Below are 26,273 nucleotides of genomic sequence, written 5' to 3' on the forward strand. Positions count from 1 at the left end.
ATGGCGGCAGAGAACGAGGCTAGCCAGGAGAGCGCCCTAGGCGCCTACTCACCAGTGGACTACATGAGCATCACCAGCTTCCCGAGACTGCCCGAGGATGAGCCAGCGCCTGCGGCCCCGCTGAGGGGCCGTAAGGACGAGGATGCCTTCCTGGGAGACCCGGATACTGGTGAGGCCCTCTGGTCCTATCCATGCCCCCCCTTGGGGGGTGAGGGTGGGGGCTGGTGTCCGGGTCCTCCTTCTTGTGTTCGGAGCATTCTTTTCCATTCTCCTATCTCCTTCATTCATCCTCTGCATCCTGGACCTCTCCCCTTCTCCCTCAGCCCTGTTAACTGGTGGGGAAAGGGGTATTTTTGCCTGAGAGGCGTAGGATGCGACATGGGAGGGGATGTAAGGACTGCAGCAGGAGGGATTTTGATTACCTTTTACGAAGAACCGATTGAGAAGGAAGGGATGCTGGAAGGGTGAGCCTATAGAACAGCTGTGGTCACCTAGTAAAGGCTTTTCTCTAGCCACAGAGGACAGGATAGAAGAAACCAAGTAGGAGACTGCAGCAGGCGGGATGGAGTCTAGACCTTAAGGAGAACTTCTCCATAGCCAGGGATTATGGGAAGCAGAGTGTCCGGAGAAGAGCTGAGAATCCAGAGAAGGGTAAAGAAAATAGGATTCCTCTCTGTCTGGGAATTCTGGGTATTGGGAAACGAGGGGATGGACCGCATGACCTCTCAAAGTCCTTGGGGACGACTGTGCCTTTGCCGTTCTGTGGATTACCCTACCCCTTCCAGAGATGTGGATCTGGCCCAGATGTTAGTCAGGTTGGTAGGAGCTTCTGGTCAGCAGCAAGATCCGTGTCCTCAGCCCTCTGCAGAAACTGAAGGAGATGGAGGTTGGGAAGGAAGCCGGGCTTTCCTCCCTATTGCTGTCTCTCCTGTCCATGTGGTCCAGCTCTGTGCTCCCCTCCGTTCTTTACCCTGCATCCCTCTGCCCTCTTTCCCTCAACGTCACTTCCTGGCATTAGAGCAGTCTTCTGCTTCCCTCTCTGACTTCCTCCTGGTGGTGCCTGCACTTGAGCTTTCTCCCTTTCTGTACTGAAGGATGCTGCTCCGGCTCTTTCTAGCCTGGCTCTTCCGTTTGTCACTCCTGTCCTGGCAAATGGAAAGCCTCTCCCCTGCTTTCTGACCGCCAGATCCCACCAACCTGACTGGGTCTCACCTTACCTGTGATGGGTGTGAGAATGGGGTGTGGAGACTTTGGGTCCTTTCAAAACTAATTTTCTTGCGGGGCTGGTAGCGTTGGAGATAGAAGATGTGGGACCAGCCTTGTGGTCGTCTATTGACACTGGCGACCTGGCCAGTCTGCATTTTCTATTCAGAGATCAAGAGCAGTGCAGTTGTGACTCATAGTATAGTAGGTGTGCCTACCCTGGACTGAGCTTTCCTTTTCTCCTCTACCTCAACAAAGGATATCCATCTGTCCTAAATAACAGAGTGGAACCTTTGACCTGTCTTCTTCTGGCCCCTTGTTAAAGTCATCGCTTTATAAAAAGCCTGTGGTTATTTATTTTGGCAGTGAGTTTTTTTTTTTTTTTTTTTCTCTTCTTCTTCTGCATGTCATGAGGCCTCTGAGGGCAGGGATTGTGGCCTTTTTATTCACTTATATTTCTCCAGCATTCAGCAAAGTGTTGGGTACTCAGTAAATAATTATTGAATGAAGAGATGAAAGAGAGAAGGTGCCAAGACGAAGTAATGATAGGGAATTGAGTTTCCAAATCTCAGGAATGCTTTGGGGGAGTTCAGTGTAGGCTGCATCCTGATGTGGGTAGAAATTCAACAGAGAGGGGCTGGGGAGATAGCTCAGTGGTAGAACACTTGCCTAGAAATTCAGCCTAGAGACTGGTTACCTGAGCTCCCAGGAACCTAAACCTTACCACAAGGGTGTACACTAAGGTTCTCAGGACTTGATTTGGTGGCCTTGCTGTCACAACAGTATAAGCATTTTGATGCCATGTCATCTAGGCCTGTTTCCAAGTCCCAAGACTCATTTTGGTCCAGCTAGACCAGCTTGTAAGCTGACATGACCTTCTATATTTGCAGCCTGGTAGTGCCACCTAGTGGCACTGCTCTGTGTTCTTCGCCGGACCTTGGTTGTTTGTGCCTGGCTAGCCTGTAGCCCGGAATTCTCCAAAATCAAGTGCCACACACCCCACGGCAGGCTCTGGAGAAAAGAGAGCTAGCTCGTCAGTGACCACTCCAAAGTTAGGAAATGCTTCCTTTCGTACACACGGAAGCCATTCGAGCCTTCCTCTTCCAAGCATTAGCCTCTAGGTATCTTGTAGATACCCAACCTTCAACCTTCTATGCGGAAATCAGCAAGTCTTCCTCACATGCTTCCTTTTTGTGCAGCGCTATTCTCAGTGAGGGGCACCGTCCTTCCAAATCCAGAGTAGATGTCCAGAGTCTCTCCCTTTGAATGTCTTCCTCTTCTCACTTTCAAAATGTGACCTGGTTTTCTATATCCTCCCTCCTGAGAATCTCCTAAATCCCATCTGATCACCATGCCAGGCACCTGCCACACCTGTGTGACTCCTAAACCACACAGCTGTACTTCCTGCTGCTGCCCTCACTTCAAGTTCACGCACCACTCCGAACTTCCGGCCATGTCACCCCAAGTTCAAGAATCTCCCCTTCAAGAGAGTTCAAGTCCAGCCTAGGATGTGTTATAACCTGTATTTGGGGGGAAAAAACATGAAAGAGAAAGAAAAGTACAGTTTTTGACTGGCTACTCTGAGACAGCGATGACTTGTGACTCACTAACTCGGCATAATCAAAACGAAACCCACCTGTCTCTGAAAGCACACCGGGTCTTTGCTTCGAGACTGAGATCTTACTCTGTAGCTCAGGCTGGCCTGGAACTCACTATTTCAACCCACACTGGCCTCAAACTTGTTTCGGTCTGGATACTTCAGCCTGCTGAGTGTTAGGATTATAAGTTCCAGCCACAAGTCCGTCTCTAATAAACTTTTTTCTTCTGTTCCCAAACCAAATTTTCCCCGTATGCCACTCTTGCTTTTATCAATGGGATTGTTGTTCTACTATTCATGCAGGGCACATAATATATACTCAAGACCCCCCCCCCCCCATTTTTGATACTTTTACTCAGTATGTAATTTTGCTAATAGATGAGTAACTTGATATGTTGGATAATCTTAAATGATCTAGTTGTGGCGGGGCCATTTAAGCCAAGTACCTGGAAACAGAAACTAAAATTGGCTAGTAAGGTTGGATTTTTACTTATTCGATTTTTTTTTTTTTTTTTTTTTTTTTTGATACAAGGTCTCTTTTTATCCCAGGCAAGCTTTGATCACCTGACCCTTCAGCTTCCACTTTCCAAGTGCAGGAATCACAGATGTGAGCCACCACACTCACCCAGCTCACTGCAATGGTTTTGGGGGTTAGAAATAGCTGCCAGTGCCACGTGAGTCAGTAGAAAGGAGGCCATCAAGTGACACAGAAAGGTGACATCAAGTGACACAGAAAGGTGACATCAAGGCCTCCATTTTCCCACTTATTCGTGTTGTGGCTGTAGACAGACGGGACCACTTAGCCTCAGCTTCTTCATCTGTAAAATGAGAAAAGCAGAGCCCAGCTCATGAAAATGAAAAACACCTAGTGTGTCAGCAGGGTGTTGTCCAAGTGTGTGCACCTTAGCTCAGATCTCCAGAACCCATCTCAAAAGCTAGGCATGGCAGTGCTTCTACAGTGCGATGGGAGATGGAGCCAGGGACTCGGCAGCACAGAGGCTAGCTAGCCTGGTGCACACAGCTGCAAACAAGACTGTCTCAAGCAAGATGGAAGACCAGGGCTAATTAATGCCCAAGCTGTCCGCTAACTTCCACACATGCTTGAGTGCCTGAAGTTACATGCAAGAACATACATGTCTGTGAATACACATCAGATCTCTCTCTCTCTCTCTCTCTTACACACATACACACACACACACACCTCCTACAATAAGTAAACAAAAGTTCAAAGTCCCTTTTGCCCTTCTTTTGACACTTCTAAGGGTCTAGGAGGGTCTTGTATCCACAGTGGATATTTAACTTTTTTTAAAAAATGATTTCTCATCTACAGACTGTCACGATGTCGAGGTTTAGAGATAAGTATGATTATCTAAGCATAGCATGGTTATCTAAGGATAACAAACTTTTTGGAAAGTATTTTAGTATTTTATGTGCGTGGGTGTTTTACCTGCACATCTATGCACCACATGCATGAAGTGTCCAAGGAAGGTTAGAAGAGGGCATTGGATTCCCTGGAACAGTAGTTACAGACCCTTGTGAATCTTGACATGGGTGCTGGAAATCAAACCCAGCCCTTCTTGAAGATCAGGCAGTACTCCGCTTAACCTCTGGGCCAACTCTCCGGCCAGCCTGACAAGCTGTTTTTAAAAAATAAAAAGTTAAAAACAGGGCATCAGGCATACATATAATGTACAGATATGTATGTGGCCAAAATGCATGTAACTACAATAAGATATGTAAAAATCGAAAGAATTAAAAAGCAAATTCCGTATTATTTGCTTAATGTAAAAGCAAAATAAAATATTGGAAGTAAAAGTCCCCTTCTCTATTTTTTCCCCCCAAGGCAGTGTTTCCCTGTGTAGCCCTGACTGTCCTGAAACTCACTCTGTAGACCAGGCTGGCCTTGAATTCAGAGATCTCCTGCCTCTGCCCTCAGAGTGCTGCAAGTAAAAGCATGTGCCACCATGCTCAATCTATCTTCCATTTTATTTTTATCTTTAATTATGTGTGTGTGTGGTATCTGTATTGCGTACAGTGCCCACGCATAGAGGCCAGAGGTGTCAGATCCCCGGAGCTATAGCTATGGACATTTACGAACCACCCAGCATAGGTTCTGGGAACTGAACTCCGGTTCTCAGCAAGAACCGCACACACTCTTAGCCTCAGAGCCAGTTTTCCAGTCTTATCCTCCAATTCTTTTTGGCAAGGGAAACAGGGTCTCTTTCTATGAAACTCTGGCTGTCCTGGAACTTACTGTGTAGACCAGGCTGGCCTCGAACTCAGAGATCAACCTGTCTCTACCTCCTGAGTGTTGGGATTAAAGGTGTGCACCACCATATCCAGCCGTCCTCCAATTCTTATTTCTGTGTAGTTTTAGATTTTTATTTTAAAGTATATATGTTAGAAACTTTAGAGAAGTATAAATGCTGAAGAGCTAGCTCAATTGGAGCCCACATTAACAAAAGCTGGGTATGCTGCCAGCCAAATGGCATGAAGCTTGGCATCCTGAGTTCAAGACCAGGATCCATATGGTGGAAGGAGAGAACCAACTTCTGCAAGGTGTCCTCTCTCCACGGCTGGGCATGTGTGCACACTTGCACACACACAAGCAATGCATGTGTAAACTCAAGTGCACACATACAGAAAGAGATGAAATTAGAAAGGGACAGGGCTGTGGAGATGTGTCAATAGGCAAAGGCACTTGCCATGCGAACCTGATGGCTTACCCCGCCAAACCCATTAAAAGCCAGATGTGGTGGTTCGAATCTCTAATCCCAAAAGTCCTTCAGTAAGATAGGAGGCAGACACAGAAGAATTGTCTGGAAGCTTGCCAGCCGTCTAGCTTAGGGTGGGAAAAGCAGTAGAAACAAGAAGAGAGCCTCTGTCTCAACAAGGGGAAAGGAGAGAAGCAGCCTCAGAAAACTGTCTGATGTTGCATTTGCTGACAGACATGCCTCTCTATTCTGTGTCTGTCTCTCTGCCTTTGTCTCTGATGCTCTCTCCCTCTCTCTCTTTCTCTCTCTCTCTCTCTCTCTCTACACACACACACACACACACACACACACACACACACACGCACACACATCAGGCATGGTGTCTCACACGTGCACTCACAGTACTTGGGAGGTAAAGACAGGTAGATTGCCTCAAGTTAGAGGCCAGCCTGGGCTACTTAGGAAGTTCAAAGTCAGCTAGAGCTGAGTGTCTCACAAACACACACACACAGTAAATAAAAATGAAAGTAGATTTTTTTTTCAGTCAAAACATGTAATTACCTAATTCCCACCTAAAGTATATTTTCCTACAAGTGACCACTTTAAATGCATTCTAATAATTTTGCACAGATCGTTTTATTTATTATGTGATTTTCTTTTGTTTGAGCCAGGGTTTCTCCATGTAGCCTTGGCTGTCATGGAACTCACTCTGTAGACCAGGTTGGCCTCAAACTCACAGAGATCTGTCTGCTTCTGACTCTGGGATTTAAAAAAGTGCATTTGTCTGCTGGAATTAAAGGTGTTCGACACCACTGCCCAGCTGTTTGTGATTTCTCATTTACATAAAAGATGGAGGAGGTGTGAGTTATGGAGGTCCTCAAATATCCTTAAATAAGTCAGAGACCTTGGATTTTTAACAAGTAAACATGAAAAATATGGCAGTCAAATTTTAATAAAATCACTCAAATGTTTTAAACTTGTAAGAATTTATTGTGTATACATTAAGTAAGGCATTAAAGTCATCCTCTTACCTCCTTGTTCACAAATATCTAGACCTCTTAGGTCATTGGGGAGTGGGTTCAGAGTAATGGCACCCAGAGGAGTCTTCTCCTTGGGTAAGAGGTGTGTGAGGAGCCAGAGTAAGGCCTGCATCTTCCTACAGTCTCTCCCTCATCCCTTGAGACAGTCCAGCACTGAACCAGCAGCTGGCCTTTTCCTGGCTGGGAAGCTAGCTCTCAGGATTGACCTGTCTCTGTCACACAGTGCTGGACTTACAGGGGTGCATAGCCCTGCCTAGCATCTTACATGGGTACATCACTTCATGGAATACACACACACACACACACACACACACACACACACACACATCGTGTCAGGGCTTAGCTGTGTTGTTAGGATGAAGAAGATGAGGCTCACGGCTTGGAGTGAGTTATCCACAAATGGCTTCCAACGCTCCCTCGCCTCCACTCTTGTTTTCTTGCAGTCTGCTCTTCACACGGCGGCCAGAGGGAACCTATGAAAACACAAACCAGATGGTGTCTTAGTCAGTGCTCTACTGCTGTGAAGAGACACCGTGACCTCGGCAACTCTTAGAAAAGAAAGCATTTAATTAGGGCTGGCTTACAGTTCCGGGGGGTTAGTCCATTATGATCAGGGCAGGGAGCATGGCAGCGTCCCAGCAGATGTGGTGCTGGAGAAGTAGCTGAAAGTCCTCTATCTGGATATCCTCAATGACATATTTCTCCAACAGGGCCACACCTCCTTATCTTTTCAAAAGATGTATGAGCCTTTGGGAGCCATTCTTACTCAAACCATCGCAGATTGCTTCAGTCTCACAACTCACGAGTGGCCTCTAAGGAAAAGGTCAAGTCCAACTTCTCAGTGTCCATAGGACCAATATATAGGACTGGTGTCCACTCTGACTGGCTTTTTCCGCCTCTTTTGCTGCCACACCAGAGCCACCAGACCTGTTATTTCTTTCAAATGTCAAACTCATTCCTAACATTAGGGCCTTTGAACCTGCTATTTATTCTCTCTTCCTGGAACACTCTATACATAGATGTTCTCTCTTGGTGGCAGCTCTTTCTTGTCCCTTCATTCTCAGTTGGGAAGTCACTTCCTCGTGAGGCCCTTCCCTGATTTCCCTCGTAAGTAGTTTCCCTTTTGACATCATATTTCATTCATGCTCTGGGGAGAGTGTGTGTGTGTGGGGGGGGGGCAGGATATGAATATGGGGAGAGTCTTGTAGGGGAGTGTGTGTATGGGTGGGGTGTGGTTTTTTTAAGTTATATGTGTGGGAATGTGTGTGTGTGAGGTGTGTGTGTGTGTGTGTACTCGAGCACAAGCCTGCACGAGCACGCACTTGCTCATGGGAGCATGTATGGAGGCGGGCCCATTGTAGAACCTTGGTGTCTTCCCCCTTTTGCTCTCAGCCTTATTGCCTTTAGTCTGTCTCTTGCTGGCTTCTCCGGCTAGAATGGCCGAGGAGCTAGTTTTCAGGTTCAACCCTGTAATGCCCCACAATGGTGTCAGGAGCTAAAATGGTGGGTGCTGGGGAGTTGAACTCAGGTCCTCGTGCTTGCAGACTGAGCCGACACATGCATTTTATAACATCCACCACAATGTATTTACTTTAATTTCCTTTTCCTCCATCGGCCTGAGACCATCTACAAAGGTGGCGATTATCTACTGTAGTTTAGGGCCAGACATATAGTAGGCTCTCGTTTTCGGTTGCTGAATGGATGCGTGGAGCAAGGCTGGAAGCCAAGGCAATTGGCTCATATCCTTGTCCTGAAGGCTGATACCAGCTAGGACAGGATAAGGTTTCCAGGGGAGGCTGATCACCCTCACGAATTCCTGGCTCTTCTCAGACTCATGGAACTTGGACTGGGTATTCACCAGAGGTGGAGCCCAACATTTCTGAGGCCAGTTTGAGGTCTTTTTCCACCTGGGGACTGGCGTCCTGCGGCCCCCACGGTCTGCTGGAGTGGAGGAAAACTGAGCGGTGCAGGGCAGTGGGGTTTGTGCGATGGGCGGGGCAGAGGGGTGTGTGGAACGCCCAGCCCTGAGGGTCACAGGGCCTGGTAGGAGGCTGCCAGACAGACGCCCAGCCTCTCCACAGACCCAGACTCCTTCCTGAAGTCTGCCCGGCTTCAGCGGCTGCCTTCGTCGTCGTCGGAGATGGGCAGCCAGGACGGGTCACCACTTCGCGAGACCCGCAAGGACCCATTCTCAGCTGCAGCGGCCGAGTGTTCCTGCCGCCAGGACGGGCTCACGGTCATCGTCACCGCCTGCCTCACTTTCGCCACGGGTGTCACCGTGGCGCTGGTCATGCAAATATACTTCGGGGATCCCCAGGTGAGGGGAGCAGATGGGCAGAAGGGCACTTGGGTGAAGGGGGTGAGAGGGAGATGGGGATTGAATGGCTGGGGTGGTGGGAGGCTGCCAGGAAGTGGGAAGGGAAGAGGAAGGAAGTGGCTCAAGACAAGGGGACAGGAAGAGAGAGGTTCTAGTAATGGAGGTGCGTGAGGGTGGTGGAGGGCCCTACTGGTCTGCTCTTCTCTTGCCCCTAGATCTTCCAGCAGGGCGCTGTGGTGACCGATGCCTCCCGTTGCACGGCGCTGGGCATGGAGGTGCTCAGTAAACAGGGCTCTTCTGTGGATGCAGCGGTGGCAGCAGCCTTGTGTTTGGGAATAGTGGCTCCACACAGCTCTGGCCTGGGCGGGTAAGGAGCTGGGTAAGGACTTGGTGGAGGCCTGGGTCCCTCAGGCCTACTTCTTGTCTCCTGATCTCTGGGCCTGGCTGCAGGTTTCTCTAGGTTTGAGCTTAAGGCGAAGGTGGGATTACACTCCTAGCGTTTTCTCTCTCAATGGTCAGCTTCACTCTTCCTCCTTTGATGGAGTCCAAATTGCAGACCATATGGAAGATACGGAGGTGTGTTCAGAAGCTTCCATGGTTTTCCACCAAGGAGAGAAGTTCTGTGATGTGTAAGATGAGGTGCACGGGAAGCAATGGGGTATCAGTTAAGGCAAAAAGGCTCCAACTTCCAGGTTCACAAATCCCCGTGACTCTAATGAAAACTGTGGGCCTCGTCCACAGAAAATACACCCCAGGCTGAGTTCTTAAAACCAAGACTACAAAATGGACATTTTAAAGTCAGACCCAGCACCTAGGCTAGTTTGGTTTGCATATCTAAAAAAAAAAAAAAAAAAAGCTTGCTGTTGTGTTGTTAAAATGTTGACGGTTTCCATAAAAATCCAGATTGCTAACAGCTAACCTCTCAGGGACAATCAGGAAATCTGGTAACATGTAGCCCACATTCCCATGCGGCTGCAGGTGTCTGAAGTTGAGCAGAGTGTTTCCCGTGGTAGGTCAGGGTGCTGGCCACTTTGCTGTAATTCCAGCCACCTTGTTATTTATCCGCTCTGCTTTGTTTATTTTGTTACTTAGCTGCACGCATTTAATTTTGCCACCCCCCCCCTCCCAGATGCAAATATGCCACACAGAAGGAACAGGCTGACAAAAATCATTCTCTTGGTAGGACCAACCCTCCAGGTCCTACCAATGAAATTCCCCCTTCTGGCCTCTCACAGGGGGTTTTTCCTTACATAATCCAGCCCTGGGGGGAAGAGGGGGTGTACCAAGTAGGCAGGTGCAGGAAGCTGGCAGGGGTCCATCTCCGCTCTAGGGAGGGGACAGAACAGCCTGTTCCCCCAGTCTCCTGCATTTTTCTTAATCAGGGATTAAAGTCTCCAGTAACCTGGGCTCCCCACCTCCTAGGTTTCACCCTTTGTAGTGTGGCTGAGTTTTTGAATTCCTGCTGGGGAGGGGGCTCCAATGTCTGACCCAGTGTGGCCGACAGCCTACAACCTTCCCACGGGGGATTAAGGGAGTGGTCGCTGAATCTTTCAGAAGGGTGGCAAGTTCTCCTCAGTTTCCACTCTCTGTGTCTTTCCCAGTGGGGGCGTGATGCTTGTGCACGACATCCGACGGAACGAGAGCCACCTCATTGATTTCCGGGAGTCTGCACCCGGGGCCCTCAGAGAAGAGGCCCTGCAGAGATCCTGGGATACCAAGGTGGGGACCCTGGGGAGAAGGGAGGGTCCAGGAGGAGGGGGAGGGGGAGGTCTCCTTCATTCCCTTCTGCTAACCTGGCCATTAATGTGCTCCGTATTTACTATGGAGTAGCAAAATGAGTTGAGCAGAATGCTCTTAGCTACACAATTTAAAATAACGAACAAGGACCCGTTGGTGCTGGCATTTGTCACTAAGCCTGATGACCTAAGTCTAGTGTCCATGACCCACATAGTAGAGAGACGGGTTCCTACAAGTTCTCTTCTGCTCTTCACACACCCATATCATGGTTACATGCACATACTCGTGCACACACACTAGTTAATAAATAAAATATAATCTTAAAAGGAAAGCAAAATGCACAAAACAAAATTGAATGACTACTAACAGATTAGACTCCCACATCTTTTTTCTCTGACAGCCTTACCTTTGAGTACCCTAAGATATCACTCAGGTGTGATAAAAGTCACCTCTCTGAGCTCACCTCTCGTCCAGGCACTTGGGAAGCTGAGGCAGAAGAGCTCTGAGTTCAAGGCCATGCTGGTCTAGACAGCCAGAGCTACACAGAGAATCCCAAAGTAAACAAACTCCTCTATCTCACTCTAAGACTGATGACTCTAACTTTCTTAGGCTTTGTCATACTGGGGGAAAGAAATGCTAGAGGCAAACTCACTATTTATAGAGAGCACAGGAGGAAAGGCAGTAACCTGGGAAAGTAGGCATTTAGTGCCATGGCCAAAACCAAACACACCCCTGAGTTATCACAGTGCAGGTAATGGTGGCATGAAGGTAAACTGGCTAAACTGAGGTCCTTTGTGCCCCACTTAAAAAGACAAGGGTACCTATTACCCGGTGTGAAGTGATTCTACCTAGAAAGTTTGTGCCCTGGCTTTTGGAAGGGTTCACTTAATTTATCAAACCCCTTAACTATGGGAGACCTTTCTACATTTGCATAGAAGTCAGGGGTGAGGGAGAGGTACCCCCTGGGGAAAGCCTGCCCATCTCCTGGGATACTTGGCCTGTCTTTCCCCTGTGCCAGCCATTCCTGGCTTGGGGCTCTGCGGAGTTCAGCCCAGCCCCCCCCTTCCAGTGACCTGGTCTCCTCTCTCCCTCGCCTGCCCGCCTCGCCCAGCCTGGGCTCTTGGTGGGGGTCCCCGGAATGGTGAAAGGGCTACATGAAGCTCACCAGCTCTTTGGCAGGTAAAGACCCTCCCCTGGGGACCAGGAGTCTCTGCCTACTTCCTTCCCTGGGTGGCCTGTTCCTGTCCTCCTGGATTCTTTCCTTCCCAACTCCCCTTCCTAATATCCCCTTCCCTTGCCAGGATTCTCCTTCCCAGGAACCCCCCTTCCCCCAGGACCCCTCCTCCTCCCCCCAGGACCTCCTCCACCCCCTGCTCTCCGGCCCCCTCAGGCTGCCCTGGTCCCAAGTCCTGGCCTTCGCAGCAGCTGTGGCCCAAGATGGCTTCAACGTGACCCATGATCTAGGTCAGTGGGGCCTGGAGGTAGGGGGGAACGAACAAGGTTAATGGGGAGGCCTTGAGATTTGGGCCCCAAGCAAAGGGGTGCTTTTTTTCCAATTTGCACTTCAGTCTTCCTCCCATCCCACTCTTCCCTGGAGGCAGCCTCCGGTGAGAGGACAGGCTTCTGGGAGCTCAGAGCCAGTCACTTCTCACTCTCTTCCACCCAAACCATCAAGTCCAATCTGGGCACCACCCACCCAGCCTCTCAACCATCCCCCCCCACCCCCCCCCCCCCCCAGCTCATGCCTTGGCTGAGCAGCTGCCTCCCAATGCATCTGATCGCTTCCTGGAGACTTTCCTGCCATTGGGCCATCTACCTTTGCCTGGCTCCCTGCTGAGACGGCCTGATCTAGCTGAGGTGCTGGAAATACTTGGCATCTCTGGCCCCGCTGCCTTCTACAATGGTGGCAACCTCACACTGGAGATGGTGGCTGAGGTGAGTGTGACAGGGGGAGGTGGGGTATTCACAGTGCCCGTATGGCAAAGACACCACCACCCTTTATCTTTTACGTACATAGTTTCTGGTTGTGTGCTTCGTAAACAAAATTAACCTCTGGCGATAGACGTCAGACCAGTGATTACTAAGGACAAGAAGCACTGTCTTCTCTGTGACATGAGGAACCTGGGGACAGATGTGTGTTCTCAGGGCTGGGGCCAGATGTGTGTTCTCAGGGCTGGGGCCAGATGTGTGTTCTCAGGGCTGGGGCCAGATGTGTGTTCTCAGGGCTGGGGCCAGATGTGTGTTCTCAGGGCTGGGGCCAGATGTGTGTTCTCAGGGCTGGGGCCAGATGTGTGTTCTCAGGGCTGGGGCCAGATGTGTGTGTGTTCTCAGGGCTGGGGCCAGATGTGTGTTCTCAGGGCTGGGGCCAGATGTGTGTTCTCAGGGCTGGGGCCAGATGTGTGTTCTCAGGCCTGGGGCCAGATGTGTAGGTGTTGGGTCTATTTCTTCCCAGGAAACCCAGCTCAGGTCTCAGTTCCCCTGGTTCTCGACTCTTCCCTGCTCTGTCTGGGATGTTCCAAGAGCTGATAGTGATATTGACATAGGAGACTGACACAAGGGGTTACTCCTAACTCCAAAGAGGCTTAGTCTGGGGGTAATAATGGGTACAGAGAATGTTGTCGAGTTGTGTTATACAGAGGTGACATTTAGCTAAGCCACTGTCTTATACTGTGGGGATTACATAGGTCTGCCATGAAGTGCACCCTCCTTACTGGTCACTGTGTTTTATTAATCTACCAGACACATAACTATATACTAGTCAAGAAACTCAATGGGTAGTTCCCTAAGGGCAGATAAGTCTAAAGTTTTATACTAGAAAGTATAGAAAAAACTGATTGTGGTAATACTAATTTAAAATTGGCCTGGGGCCGGAGAAATGGCTCAGTAGTGAAGAGCACAGGCTGCTTCTCTAGAGGGCCAGGTTTGCTTCCCCACACCCACAGCCAGCTGCAACTACAGTTCCTGGGGGATCTGATGTCCTCTTCTGGCCTCTACGGGCCCTGCATGTATGTGGTGCGCAACATACTTACAGACAAAACACCCCACAACACCTGTATGCTAGAATAATAAAATAATTTAAAATCAATTTGAAAAGATTAACCATGAATGCACTGCTGGCATGGAGTGCACACACTGATTTGTACAAGATTGGTGCAAAGATTGGCGCATTGGTCAGGGAAGAGTGGTCAGTCATGTTGAATAGGGTGGGTCAGTCCTGCCCAGTCATTCCAAGTCCATAGTTCTGTAGTAATCTGACTGTAGAGGAAGGCCAACCTATAGGTCAAACCTAGGGCTCTGAGCATACTAGACAGGCAGTCTACCACTGAGGTATACCCTCAGCCCTGTTGTGTCTTTAGTTAATTATAGTAAAATGCCAGATGGGTTTTTTGTTTTTTGTTTTTTTTTTTTTTAATTGTTCTTGTTCTTGTTTGGTTTCTCTGTGGAGCCCTGCCTGTCCTAGAACTCGCTTTGTAGATCAGGCTGGCCTCGAACTCAGAGACCCACCTGCCGCTGCCTCCCGGGGTTAAAGGTGTGCGCACCACCACCATGTAGCTAGCTTTAATAATTCTTATGTACGAGGTAATTTCCTCTGCCTCCTTTTCCCTTGGGCTGATGGGATCCCGAAAGGTTATAGAAGAAACACAAGTTGTAAAGGGCTCGCTTGCGGTTGATACATGTGGCATGGGGCCACCCTCGCATGCTCACGGGGATGAATGGTGATTCTCTCCCCTCTAGGCTCAGCGTGCAGGGGGTGTCATAACCGAGGAGGACTTCACCAACTACAGTGCTCTCACGGAGAAGCCTGTGTGTGGCGTGTACCGAGGTGACCTCTCCCCCAGCTCCTAAGGGGCCCCACTCTGGAGAAGCTTTCTAGTTCATGGCCACATCTTTTTGGCCTGGAGACCCCTCTCCCTGTCACAGGAGATAAACAGAGGCAATGAGCTCCCTGGGCAGTCATTGGTCAGTTCGTGATTAGGATGTTGGGGGCACAACGTCTAAGACCTAGAGGTTTGGGGGTTTGGACATGGCTTTTTCTTTTGTTGCTTGGGGATTTGTTATTTATTTGTTTTTTTTTTTAATAGTGCTGGGAATTAGGACAAATTCCCCATCACCGAGCTACGTCTTAGGTTTCCTTGACTTGGGTTCTGTGTTGCCTTAACTCTGTCCTCCAGCTCCCTTCTCATTGAACTGTGAGCTTCCTAAGAAATTTTGAGACCAAAGTCCATCTAAGGGCAGAACAAGTCCTTTAACACAGCCACAGATTTGCCCGTCATTGTCCGTAAAAGACAGTTGAGACCTAAGGAGGAACGGAACAATTCAGGAACCAATCAGAAACTTAGAAAGCCAAGCCTGTGGCATGAATGCAGTTTATATGTGCTGACTCCAAGGTGCGATGTGCTAGGTCTCTTGGGAATTCTTAGGTTCTTTCCTCCCTAGGAAGGACAGGTTACCTCGAGCCCTGGGCGAGGCCTCCTCTCAGTTTGTTTCCAGGCTCCTGTCTTCCTGGTCCTCATCTAGAGGGAGTAGTATATGACACAGAGCAAAGAATGTAGCTTTGGGTCAGGAAGGCCTAGGTGAGCATCAGGTGTGCGCCTCTTCCCTGCCCTTCCCACTTCGAGCCTTGGATCCCTCTGTAAGGTGGAGACAGTAACAGGATGCCCACTAGAGCTTGATGACACAGTATCACCTTGACCACAGTGGACACTAAATCCATGGCGGATTTTTTTTTGTCTCAGCCATCCAGTGCCTCGAGTGCTATAGGTTCACCTGACCGCCTATAATCCTAGCCCGGTCGATTCGTGTGCCTCGGTTTCTGTCCCTATAGAAAAGCGTTGACTAGATTCGTCAGTTATTACTGCTAGTGTTCCGTGTCTTCGGTGTTTCCGTGTTCTCAGTGGTGTTCTGAGTCTTTTAATGTCCAACCGCAGAATGACTAAGTAGGAAGAAAAGGATGCTGCTCCCAAGATGGCTCAGGTTGAGTGGAACCATCAGAGCCCATGAGCAGTTCCCGACCTGTGAGAGGGTTTGAAGGAAGTTCAGAGCAAACCAGGATTCTATAGACATTTGGTCGTTGGTTGGCGAGCATGTGACCTTCCGTGGGTCCCTTCACCTCTTGAGCGGTTCTTTTTCTGGTCTGATAGGGGCTGTCACTGTGTATGTGTAATTGTGAGGTGCGCATATGAGATGTGTTCTTGAAGATGACTTGACCCCTCTCCTGCTATCTGGTCATTTCCTATCCTTTCAGGCCACCTGGTTCTCAGTCCCCCACCCCCACACACAGGCCCTGCCCTTATCAGTGCGCTCAACATCCTGGAGGGCTTCAACCTCACCAGCCTGGTATCCCGTGAACAAGCGCTTCACTGGGTAGCCGAGGTAAGGCTCGCTCTTCCATCTCACCTGGATTTGGGAACCTCCTTTGGAGCAGGACTAAAACACCTTTGAGTTCTGAGGATTCCCCCAAGTGGGGGGGTGCTGGGAGGGGCCCGGCAGCCTTTCCCCCATCCCTGCTATGTTTTCAGACCCTGAAGATTGCATTGGCCCTGGCTAGCAGACTGGGAGACCCTGTCTATGATTCTACCATCACTGAGAGCATGGACGACATGCTCAGGTTTGTCCTGGGATATGGCCCTGGGTGCTGCAGTAATCTGGGGAGATGTGGGAGAAGGGATCAGGCAAAAAGCTGGGGAAGTCTCTCTGTGTGACACATGGTGCCCCTAGCTGCATCACCTTCCCTGTCTGCAGAGTGGGTTGGTCAACTGCTTATGAGCCCGTTGGACCTTTGCATGACCCTAACCTGTGCAGACACAGCTGTCCTCCACTTTGAGTAGAAAAGGAAAACTCTGAGAGCAATACAATAGTCTCTGTGCAGATGGTGATGGGAACTCTGAGCGGTTATATCTCTGCCAGCACCACGGTGGTAAGATCATGCTCGGTGAGACCACCTCTGTTAGACCACCACTTTTAATATTTCCTAGTTATCACACTGGGAAAGTAATTTAAAACTCGCTGTGTCTGATTATGTAAAGAGTCTGGCAATACTGTGTCCACTCTGTGAGGTGTTGATGATAATAACGTGTAAATCAATAAGAGAACATGTATAGAAACAAGATGACATGTTAGATATTTTGCACATTAACTGGGAACATAGTAAATGTGCAATAAACGCAATTTATTATTACTAATTGCCCATAAAGGTCAGAGTGGGTTGACTGTTACTGTACCTGACTTACAGTCTAGTTCCAAGAAAATCGCAAGCCAAAAATACTGCAAATGTAAATTTGCGCTGTTACTCAAACACCACTCTGTGAATTAAATTGTAAGCAACTTATAATTTAAAAACAAAAAGATGGTGATTGGGAGGCTTCGGAGAAAGGGATGTATAGTTGCAGATAGCAGGAATAAGTTCCAGAGGTCTCTTGCATAGTTAATGACAAGCTATTATATTTTGAATAGTTAAAGAGTTAGGTCTTTTCACTACAGAAATAAGTGTGGAGTATCACAGTTGTTAGTTAGATTTGACCATTCCTCTGCGTGTCTACACCTCCTCAAAACATCACACTGGTGACTTGTGCCTGTTTAGTCCAGCATTCAGGAGGACGTGGCAGGAGGATTGCCATAAGTTCAAGGTCAGCTGGAACTGTATACATAGTAAGTTGTGGGTCAACCTGAGCTAAAGTGAGCTGCTCTGTATGAAATACATTTAATTGTGGCAGCCAGTTTGAAGATACCGAGACTGGGGAGGTAGCTCAGTGGGTAGATCTACTTACAGCACAGCCTGGGGACCTTAGTTAAAATCAGAGCCCATATAAAAACATGGCATGGTGTCTGTAATTCTAGTAGCCTCTGAAGGCAAAGGAGGGAGGTGGAGATAAAATCCCCAGAAGCTAGCCTGGTATATGCAGTGGAAGAAACACCAGAGCCCACCTCAGACAAAGTGGACAGTAAGGACAGACAGCCATGGCTGTCCTCTAACCTCCACATGTACTTCATGTCATGCACTCATAGTATATACACCATAACAAAAGTTAGGCTGGGCACCAGAATTCTAGAGGCAGAGGCAGGCCGATCTCTAATCTACATAGAGAGCTCCAAGACAGCCAGGGCTAAAAAGAGAGATCCTGTCTCAAAAAAGAAAAGCAAACGTTAATATCATTTATCGAAACAAGGCAAAAGTAAGAACACTAGTGAACATCAAAGCAGCAAGGACAAGCCTTGGACACTCAGCTCTCCCACCCAAAGCCCCGAGCCCACTCCGCAGAGGTGTGAACGCTCAGCGTTTGTCCAAAGCCCCGAGCCCACTCTGCATGGTCACCAGCCTGTTCGGTTGAAAACCAAATAAATGTCTTTGGTAATCCTCCCTAACTTATCATTTCTTGATCACCACAAATAACCCAGCATACAATAACACTGATAATGGAGAGCTCCTCAGCTCTTTACAGCTCTAAAACATGCCTGCGCTTACATGAAACATTACAGCTAATTCCACCAGTAAACAGCTATCTAGGGCTTACCATGTATTCTTTGCCTTGCAAACAGAAAAAAATAAATAAATAAAATAAAATTAATAACAGATAAAGATCCCCATATACAAAAATCTTTCTTCAGCTATAACACTGCAGTTTTCTCTTCCCTTCCTGTTCCCCTTCCCCTCCCCGCCTCCTTTTGGGATAGGATCTTGCTATATAGCCAAGCCCGTCCTGGAGCTCTGCCTTCTAGTTCCGACCTAGCCAAGTAACTGTAACTCTTGATCGGAACATTAAATAAAACAAAAGGCTGGCTCTCAATTCTGAACAATGCCTGAACAAACTGGTTCCACACAATAGTTATTTTCTGGGCGTTTCCTACATCTTAGCGGTGTGGTCTCCCTCTGTGGGCTAATGCTCCAATGAAGAAGGCAGATGTCACCTAAGCAGTCACATAAATACCACAGATTGGTAGGATGTGATGAAAATCCTTTGTGTATTCCTTTCTTTACCAACCCCTTTCCAGCAAGGTGGAGGCCGCCAACTTCCGGGGCCACATCAGTGACTCTCAGGCAGCCCCCGCCCCGCTCCTGCCTGTCTATGAGTTGGACGGGGCTCCCACAACTGCCCAGGTGCTGGTCATGGGCCCTGATGACGTCATCGTGGCCATGGTCAGGTACGCCAGCTCAGGCTTAGAACCAATGACAGGAGACCATTCCAAGGAGGATGGAAGTAGGGGCTGGGTGGGTGTGAAGTCACCCACAGATAGGCTCAACCTCACTTCTACCCCCAGCTCCCTGAACCGGCCTTTTGGAAGTGGCCTCCTCACTCCGTCCGGGATCCTTCTCAACAGCCAGATGCTAGACTTCTCCTGGCCCAACAGGACCGCTAATCACTCTGCACCCAGCCTGGTAGGGTCGCACACCCCCCACCCCCGGGGACCTTGAGGCTAGGCAGGACACACAGTACTGTGGATCCCCCTCCCTCCCTGTATCCTTCAAGAGCTTTCTGTTTTAAGGAAATGAGATGTTCACTTCCTTCCCATCTGAAGCTGGTGGCTCTAAGGAATCTTTGTGCCATCCTGTCATGATATCAGGGCAGCTAGGGAAAGACGGGCCTCCTCTCTGGACAGTGAGACCACTGACCCCCATTCAGTGTTCAGGCTTCTTCTGGCACTAAAGAGCTACTAGGATCACTTGACACTGGGCTGACGGTGTTCAGATCTGTGATGGGACACCGAAGAGGGACCAAGGTAACACCACCTGCTTGGAGCCGGCACTTCTGCCTCTGTAAGCTTCCTATAGGGCAAAGACACAGAGATGGTCTTTGGACACTGCGGGAATTCTGCTGTTCCCATTGCCGTTTTTTTCTTGGTTCAGTCTTGTCTCCTGCTGTTCTCTAGAATACCATACAGGCATCATAGCTCAGTGGTTCCGCTTCTCCCTTGCCTTTCCCTTGGAACACGTCCTATTCCACAGACATTGTTCCACATTGTTGCCAGGAAGGGGCCCATGTCCCAGGAGCCAAACTTGAGGAACCACATAGAAGAAAGGAAGTGGGAAAGGTGGGGGGCTGGGCCTTCCCCTCTGCTCCATTCTACATCCTCCTTTTCATCTCTGTCCTCTGGCAACAGGAGAACTCGGTGCAGCCAGGGAAGCGGCCCCTCTCTTTCCTTCTGCCCACTGTAGTCCGACCAGCAGAAGGGCTCTGTGGGACCTACCTCGCTCTGGGGGCCAACGGAGCTGCCCGAGGCCTCAGTGGTCTGACCCAGGTGAGAGCTACTCCATTATGGATTTTTTGTGGTCAGGAGCTGTGCTGTGACCTGGCCTGCCACGTCCCACATGTTTCCCATGCCTTTCCAGCAATTGCAGGCTATGCTGCACTGTGCCAGCCCTATCCTGGGCACGGAGGTACTGGTTGGGCTTCATAATGAAAATGGGGCCCTGGCATCTGGGCCACCTGTGTTCTGTAAGCCTCACATCCCATCATCCCCCACTCTATATATGAATAGACCACCAGGCCTCTGTAAGGTCTTATTTTTGAAAAGAAGGTCTCCTGCTATTCTCCAGAATGCCTCAGAACAGTTCCATGAGCACCCAGACAGGTGATGAGCTAACTCTGGAATTAGAATCCCGTGAGGTCAGCCTAAGTGCTGCCAGCCTTCAGCTGTGGCATGCTGGGGAAATCACTTAGCCTCTCTTGAGCCTCAGTATCCTCTGTGAAGTGGATCACAATAGCCAATATCACAGAGTCCTTACTTAGTACTAGGCACTGTGGTGTGTGTGATGTGTATGTGTGTATGATGTGTGTGTGGTGTATGTGTGTGATGTGTGGTGTGTGCGATATATATATATATATATATACATACATACATATATATATAAACTATATAGTATGTGTGATGTATGATGTGTATTTGTGTATATGTGTATAATGTGTATATGTGTATGATGTGTGTGTGGTGTATATATGTGATGTGTGTGTGGTATATTTGTGTGTATGTAATGTGTATGTGTGTGAAATATGTGTGAGATGTGTCTATGTATGTAAGATGTGTTTGTGTGATATGTATGTTTGTATGTGTGTATGCTAACCCCTTTAACTCCCCCAAATCTGGGAGGAATGATTGTTTTGATTTTACAGGTAAGGAAACAACCTTAGGGAGGTTAAGAACTTGGCCCCAGTTCATTCAGCTATCACATTTGGTAGGAAGCTGAGTTCCAAAGCCTGTCCAGCCCCTAACCAGTGAGATGAAACTACCCAGTTTGTTCTCAGAACCACCCTGTTAGCCCTGCCTTATCGGGAAGAAGGAAGGCAGCCCTGGGCTGGACTATAGAAGACCAGTGCTAGCAGTGCCTTTTCCATAAACTCTGTGAAGGGGAGTCACAGTCTCTGTGGCCCTCAGATTCCTCCTCTGTAAAATGGGGACAGCTACCGCAGCTCACCTGTTCCTAGGGCAGTGGCAAGACTTAGATGATACACCAACTCAGTGTGAGCTTTCTGAAGACCAGAGGGTTTGGACAGAGGATGAGAGCTTGAGGCATTGTTTATGGGGCAGCTCTGATGGTTTTGCTCCTGGCCTGCTCATAGGTTCTACTGAATGTCCTGACCTTGAACCGGAACCTCAGTGACAGCCTGGCCCGAGGACGTCTCCACCCAGACCTGCAGTCCAACCTCCTGCAGGTGGACAGTGAGTGCAGAGCAGGTTCCCATAGGATGGGCACAGGGATGGATGGAGAAGGGCTCTTCCCATGGTTTCCCTGCCTTGCCCACCATTAACATCCTTCTTGAGAAGGTTTTGGTAGGACCAATGTAAAATCTGGGGATTGGAACCATCTTGGCATTCCCTGACCTTCTAGTGTTAGGAAATCCATGCCTCCGCCTTTGAGACTTCGTTTTCTCCTTTATAAAATGGGATACAGCTATCTTTTGACAAACTTCCATTCAACAGCATATTATAAATACCTACCGTGTGCCAGGCATTGTCCCAGCTGTGGAGGGATACTGCACTTACGGGCAGACAGAAAAAATAATCAGAGACACACAAGATAGAGAAAGAAAAACTTGGCCAAGCATCAGAGCAGGATGATGTAATGGGACCTACAAGGGCAATAAGCTTCTCTTTGGTGACATCGAAGCTGAGATCTGAAGAATGACAAAGGGTCCCCTACTCCCCACCATACACACACACACACACACACACACACACACACACACACACACACCAGAAACTGGGGCAGAGCTCTGTAGACTAAGAAAACAGGTACCAAGAGCTTGGAGCAGGGTTCAGTTTCATGTTTTTGAGAAATAAAAAGTGACCAGGGTGGGCAAGGAGACATTGAGATCAGAGAGAACAGGGATCAGATCGTGGACCTCAGAGGTTGGTGAACAAAGCTTCATTTTGAAGATTAAGAAGCCATGAGCAAGTGACTTCGGGAAGCTTTACAATGGAGATGGTGACCAGCTGGGCCTTGAATTAGAAGTGGGAATTCGGGGCTGGAGAGGTGGCTCAGTGGTTAAGAGCACTGACTACTCTTCCAGAGGTCCTGAGTTCAATTCCCAGCAACCACATGGTGGCTCACAACCATCTGAAGACAACTGCAGTGTAGTCATATACATGAGATAAATAAATCTTTAAAAAAAAAAAAAAAAACAAAAACAAAAAAGAAGAAGTGGGAATTCGGCATGTAGTGATGGCAGCCTTTAGGGACAATCTACGAAAGACCCAGAAAGAATGGCACTGGAGACCAGGTGTTTCCTGAGGTTGCCTGGCACCTTTGTGACTTTTACAGTGTACTGACCTTCTGTAAACACTGGGAAGCAATCACAAATGAGGCAGCCTGCCATTAAAACCCTTACTCTAAGGAGAGAGATACAGTCAATCAGTAGTTTGACCATAAACCTTATGCTCACAAGTAGGAAAATGATATAATTTGCAACAAATAGATGATGAAGAGTTATTTAAAAATCAAGTATGTTTAGGTCGTAGTGGGTGGTATTGTTTTCAGAAGGCCCAGAGGATCTCTCTCACTCACTGTTTAAGAAGTTTCAGGGAATGTTAGAGTTCATGGGCCTTGCCTTCATCCAAAGGACAAAGAGTGAAGCACAAAGGAAATTGATTTCTGATGTGGTTATTTAATGCCATTCAATAATATGGATTTTTTTCCCCTAGTGGCCAGGCACAATGGTGCATGCCTTTAATCTCAGCATTCAGGAAGCAGAGGTTGGCAGATCTCTGTGAGTTTGAGGCCAGCCTGGTCTAACGAGTGAATTCCAGGATAGCCAGAACTACATAATAGAGAGACTCTGTCTCAAAAAAAAAATCAAATAAATAGATTTAAAATGGTGATGATGATGCTTTCTCAAAAGAACCCCTAAAATCATCCTGTTGGGGGACATAAGACTAAGCCTTTATGGAGGAACAAGGGAAGAGATATTAACAAGGCTTATCATTGGGTCTAAGTTAAGAAGCAGCCAATTGAGGAGAAACTTAGAGCCTGATTTGCTCTTGTGAGGGGAGGTGGATATAGCTCAGGGCTGAAGATGATGAAAATTTGAACTCAAACCAGAGGTTAAGCAACCACAGTCTCACAAATACAGACTTAACTTTGTGAGTACTGACCTTCTATGAACACTGGAAAGCAATCACAAATAAGGCAACCAGCCATTTAAAAACCTTAAGTTAAGGCAAGTGATATAGTCAACCAGTAGAAACGGTAGTAAATAATTTTTCGGGGGGGGGGGGTGGAGGGGAGCAGGGCTTACTGGTGCATGTCTTTAATCCCAGCACTCAAGAGGTAGAAGCAGGCAGATCTCTGTGAGTTCAAGCCCAGCCTGATCTACAGAGCAACTTCCAGGCTAGCAAGGGCTACACAATGAGATGTTCTCTCAAACAAGCCAAACAGAACAAACAAAATAAAATGGCTGGTTATGAATAGGGATGAAGCCAGTTGATAGATACTTGCCCACAACACATGAGGCTCTAGGTTCTACCCCAGTACCATAAAAAGTTGACCTTGTGGTGCTTGCCCTTGGTGGAGGCAGGAGGATCAGAAGTTCAAGGTCATCCTTGGCTACCTAGGGACATCATGACTCTGAGGTCAGCCATGAGTCTGAAGTCAGCCATGACTACCTAAGGCTCCCATTCCAAACGCAGGAGAAAGAGGAAATAAAGCAGGATAAGCCTAACAGATTGATATTCTAGATAATCAGAAAATTCTCAAAGATGTGCCTTTTGACCCAGGACAGGAATGAAGTAAAGAGCCAACTGTGTGACTACCAAGGGGAAAGCATTCTAAACGGAAACAATATTGGGTTCAAAGGCCTGTGCTGGAGAGACAGCAAGGTTGCCAGTGTGGCTGGAGAGAGGGCAGGGATGCCAGTGAGGCCAGAACAGTTAAGCAAAGTGGAGAACAGAAGGAACTCGAAAGACTTTAGAAAGGGACGAGTGGGCCCTGAAGGCTTAGGTGGACTTTGACTTTTATTTAAAACCTGTCAGAGCTGTCGGATGGTTTTGAGTGGGAGAAGAGCCCCTTTGGCTCCTGTGTAAAGCCGTAAAGAAGGCAGGGCTGGGGGAGCATTCAGTAGACCATACAGTAGTCCTCATGAGTAAGGATGGCCACTTGGCAATAAGAGTCCAGGCCTCTTGGCATTTTTAAGAATCCTGCCTAAGCTGGGTATTGATAGTACACTCCTTTCATCCCTGTGCTTAGGAGGCAGAGGTGGGTGGATCTCTGCAAGTTTGAGGCCAGACTGATCTACAGAATGAGTTCCAGGACAGCTAGGGTTCCTTAATAGAGAGACTCTTGACTCAAGCAAAACAAGAACAACTACTTATTAAGACCACTGACTGATTACAAGGCTCTAAGCTCAGTGCTCCTATGTATTATCTCCTTTAAACCCTGAAACAACGTATATAGTACTTCTCTATAATACCCCATGTGTGCATGAGGACACTGAGGCTCACGGAAGCAAAGCAATTTATGCAAAGTCATGTGGTTCCTGCTGTTGAAACAGCCAAGACCATGACTCAGATCTGATAGTGAGGTCCCTGAGTCAGGGCTCTAATGCGTGTGTGCTGTGGGGATGGTTTGCAGGTGAGTTCACTGAGGAAGAGATTGAGTTCCTGGAAGCCAGGGGTCACCATGTGGAGAAGGTAGATGTCTTATCCTGGGTCCACGGCAGTCGGAGAACCAACAACTTCATCATCGGTGTGAAGGACCCTCGGAGCCCAGATGCAGCTGGAGCCACCATCCTGTAGAGCACCGGGGTGGGCGGGATCTCTGCTCCCCGCCTTTGCATGTTCCCAGAGTCCCTCTTTTTCCCAGGTTTGGTCTCAGGGGGACCCCATGGATGCCTCAGATCAGGGGCCAGAAGGGATGCTTAGCAAACCCTATCCCAGAGTAACTGGAAAATTCTCCAACAGGAGGCCTTTGGTGGTAATGATGACATCAGTGTCATGACCAGACAGGCAGGACCTTGAGGAGTCAGATTGTCTGTCTGTCTCTTCTCCTATCTCAGCCATGCTATCCTTGAGCTTAGGGATGTGCTTGCAAACCCTTCTCAAGGGTCTCTCAACCCCAACACCTTCAGACTGGTCTGACCTAGGCCTTGTCTTCCAGCTCCCTTTTCCTGTATCTGGCCCCATTTCTTAAGTGACTAGGATTTTTTAAAATTGGCCATTATAGGGAGAGGTAATCCTCCCCTTCCACCAGGTTGAGGACCTTGCATTTGAAGGTCCCCAGACAGCCGAGTAGGGGTGGGGGTGGGTATCAGCTCAGGGGCTTCCATTTGCAATGGGGAATTAAAGGAAGAATATTGCTTAACCCTGACTCTGGCTTGATTTCTGCTTAACTGATATAGTAGTTGCTTTCTCATTGCTCTGATAGAATAACTGGCAGGATGCAACTTAAGAGAGAAAAGGTTGACATTGGCTTGCAGTTTAAGAGGATCTAGTCCATCAGGCCTAGATGGCTTGGTGATAAAAGAGTTTCTAGCTGTGGCAGGGGAGCTTGCTCACACCAGGGCAGATCAGGAGAAAGAGACAGCACGGGAAAGAAGGTCAGTAGCGCAAGCCTTGTTCTTTAGACTCCCTCTTCCTCCAGTTAGTTCCCACCTCCAGGGGTTCTCTAAACTCCAAAAAAATGTCAAAGTATGCCTAACTAGAGACCAAAAATCCAAACATGGGGTTGGAAGTAAGAGTGAGAGAGGAGACCTTGGCTTGCTCTATCTTAGAAGCTCCTGACACCTGGACATCCTGGAATCAACTTAGTAGGGGTTGTGTTGCCAAAACTATACTAGTAATTACAAATAATAACTTTTATTGTAGGTATCTATTAAATGCACTTAATGAAATTAAGCTAAGCACTTTATGAAAATGATCTTACCTAATCTTTGTCACAAACCTCATGAGCCAGATATAAATAGTATTCTCACTTTATTGATGAAATATGGGCAAAAAGTTATTTAAAGGACTCGTCCAAAGTGTCTTACCTGTTAAGTAGAAGAACCTGGGTTGAGGCTCAGATATCTAACTCTGTAACTTGTTTTCTTAACCAATTTCACAACTACTGGGTGAGCTCTTTGTTAAGAATAATAGGTCACTTGACAAGTACCTTTCCTAAGTAATGTCATTTGTACATGGTGTGTTAGTTATTTTCTATTATTGTGACAAAACACTATGGCCAATACAACGTAAAAAGG

The 26,273-nt window shown here is 48.1% G+C and overlaps 1 protein-coding gene across 4 annotated transcripts; it reads left to right on the plus strand.

Moving 5' to 3' along the window:
• Window positions 1-25,269, plus strand: GGT7 (gamma-glutamyltransferase 7; the record flags this gene model as incomplete). Of its 4 annotated transcripts, none has more annotated exons than XM_080924681.1 (15): window positions 1-169; window positions 8,636-8,871; window positions 9,087-9,238; window positions 10,473-10,602; window positions 11,720-11,787; window positions 11,999-12,072; window positions 12,347-12,543; window positions 14,344-14,431; window positions 15,854-15,981; window positions 16,128-16,216; window positions 18,598-18,747; window positions 18,865-18,982; window positions 19,705-19,842; window positions 21,162-21,261; window positions 24,668-25,269. In XM_080924681.1, the coding sequence occupies 15 exons, from the start codon at window positions 1-3 to the stop codon at window positions 24,829-24,831; spliced, it is 2,001 nt and encodes a 666-aa protein (XP_080780807.1). In that variant the 3' UTR covers window positions 24,832-25,269. The 4 variants fall into 4 exon arrangements, with proteins under 4 accessions (XP_080780807.1, XP_080780806.1, XP_080780808.1 ...); XM_080924680.1 differs by having other exon boundaries at window positions 10,473-10,590; XM_080924682.1 differs by having other exon boundaries at window positions 10,473-10,590; window positions 21,162-21,254; window positions 24,668-24,834.
• Between the last annotated feature and the right edge of the window lie 1,004 nt (window positions 25,270-26,273).

Source organism: Micromys minutus, assembly GCF_963924665.1.
Source record: "Micromys minutus genome assembly, chromosome: 11".
Lineage (NCBI taxonomy): Eukaryota > Metazoa > Chordata > Mammalia > Rodentia > Muridae > Micromys > Micromys minutus.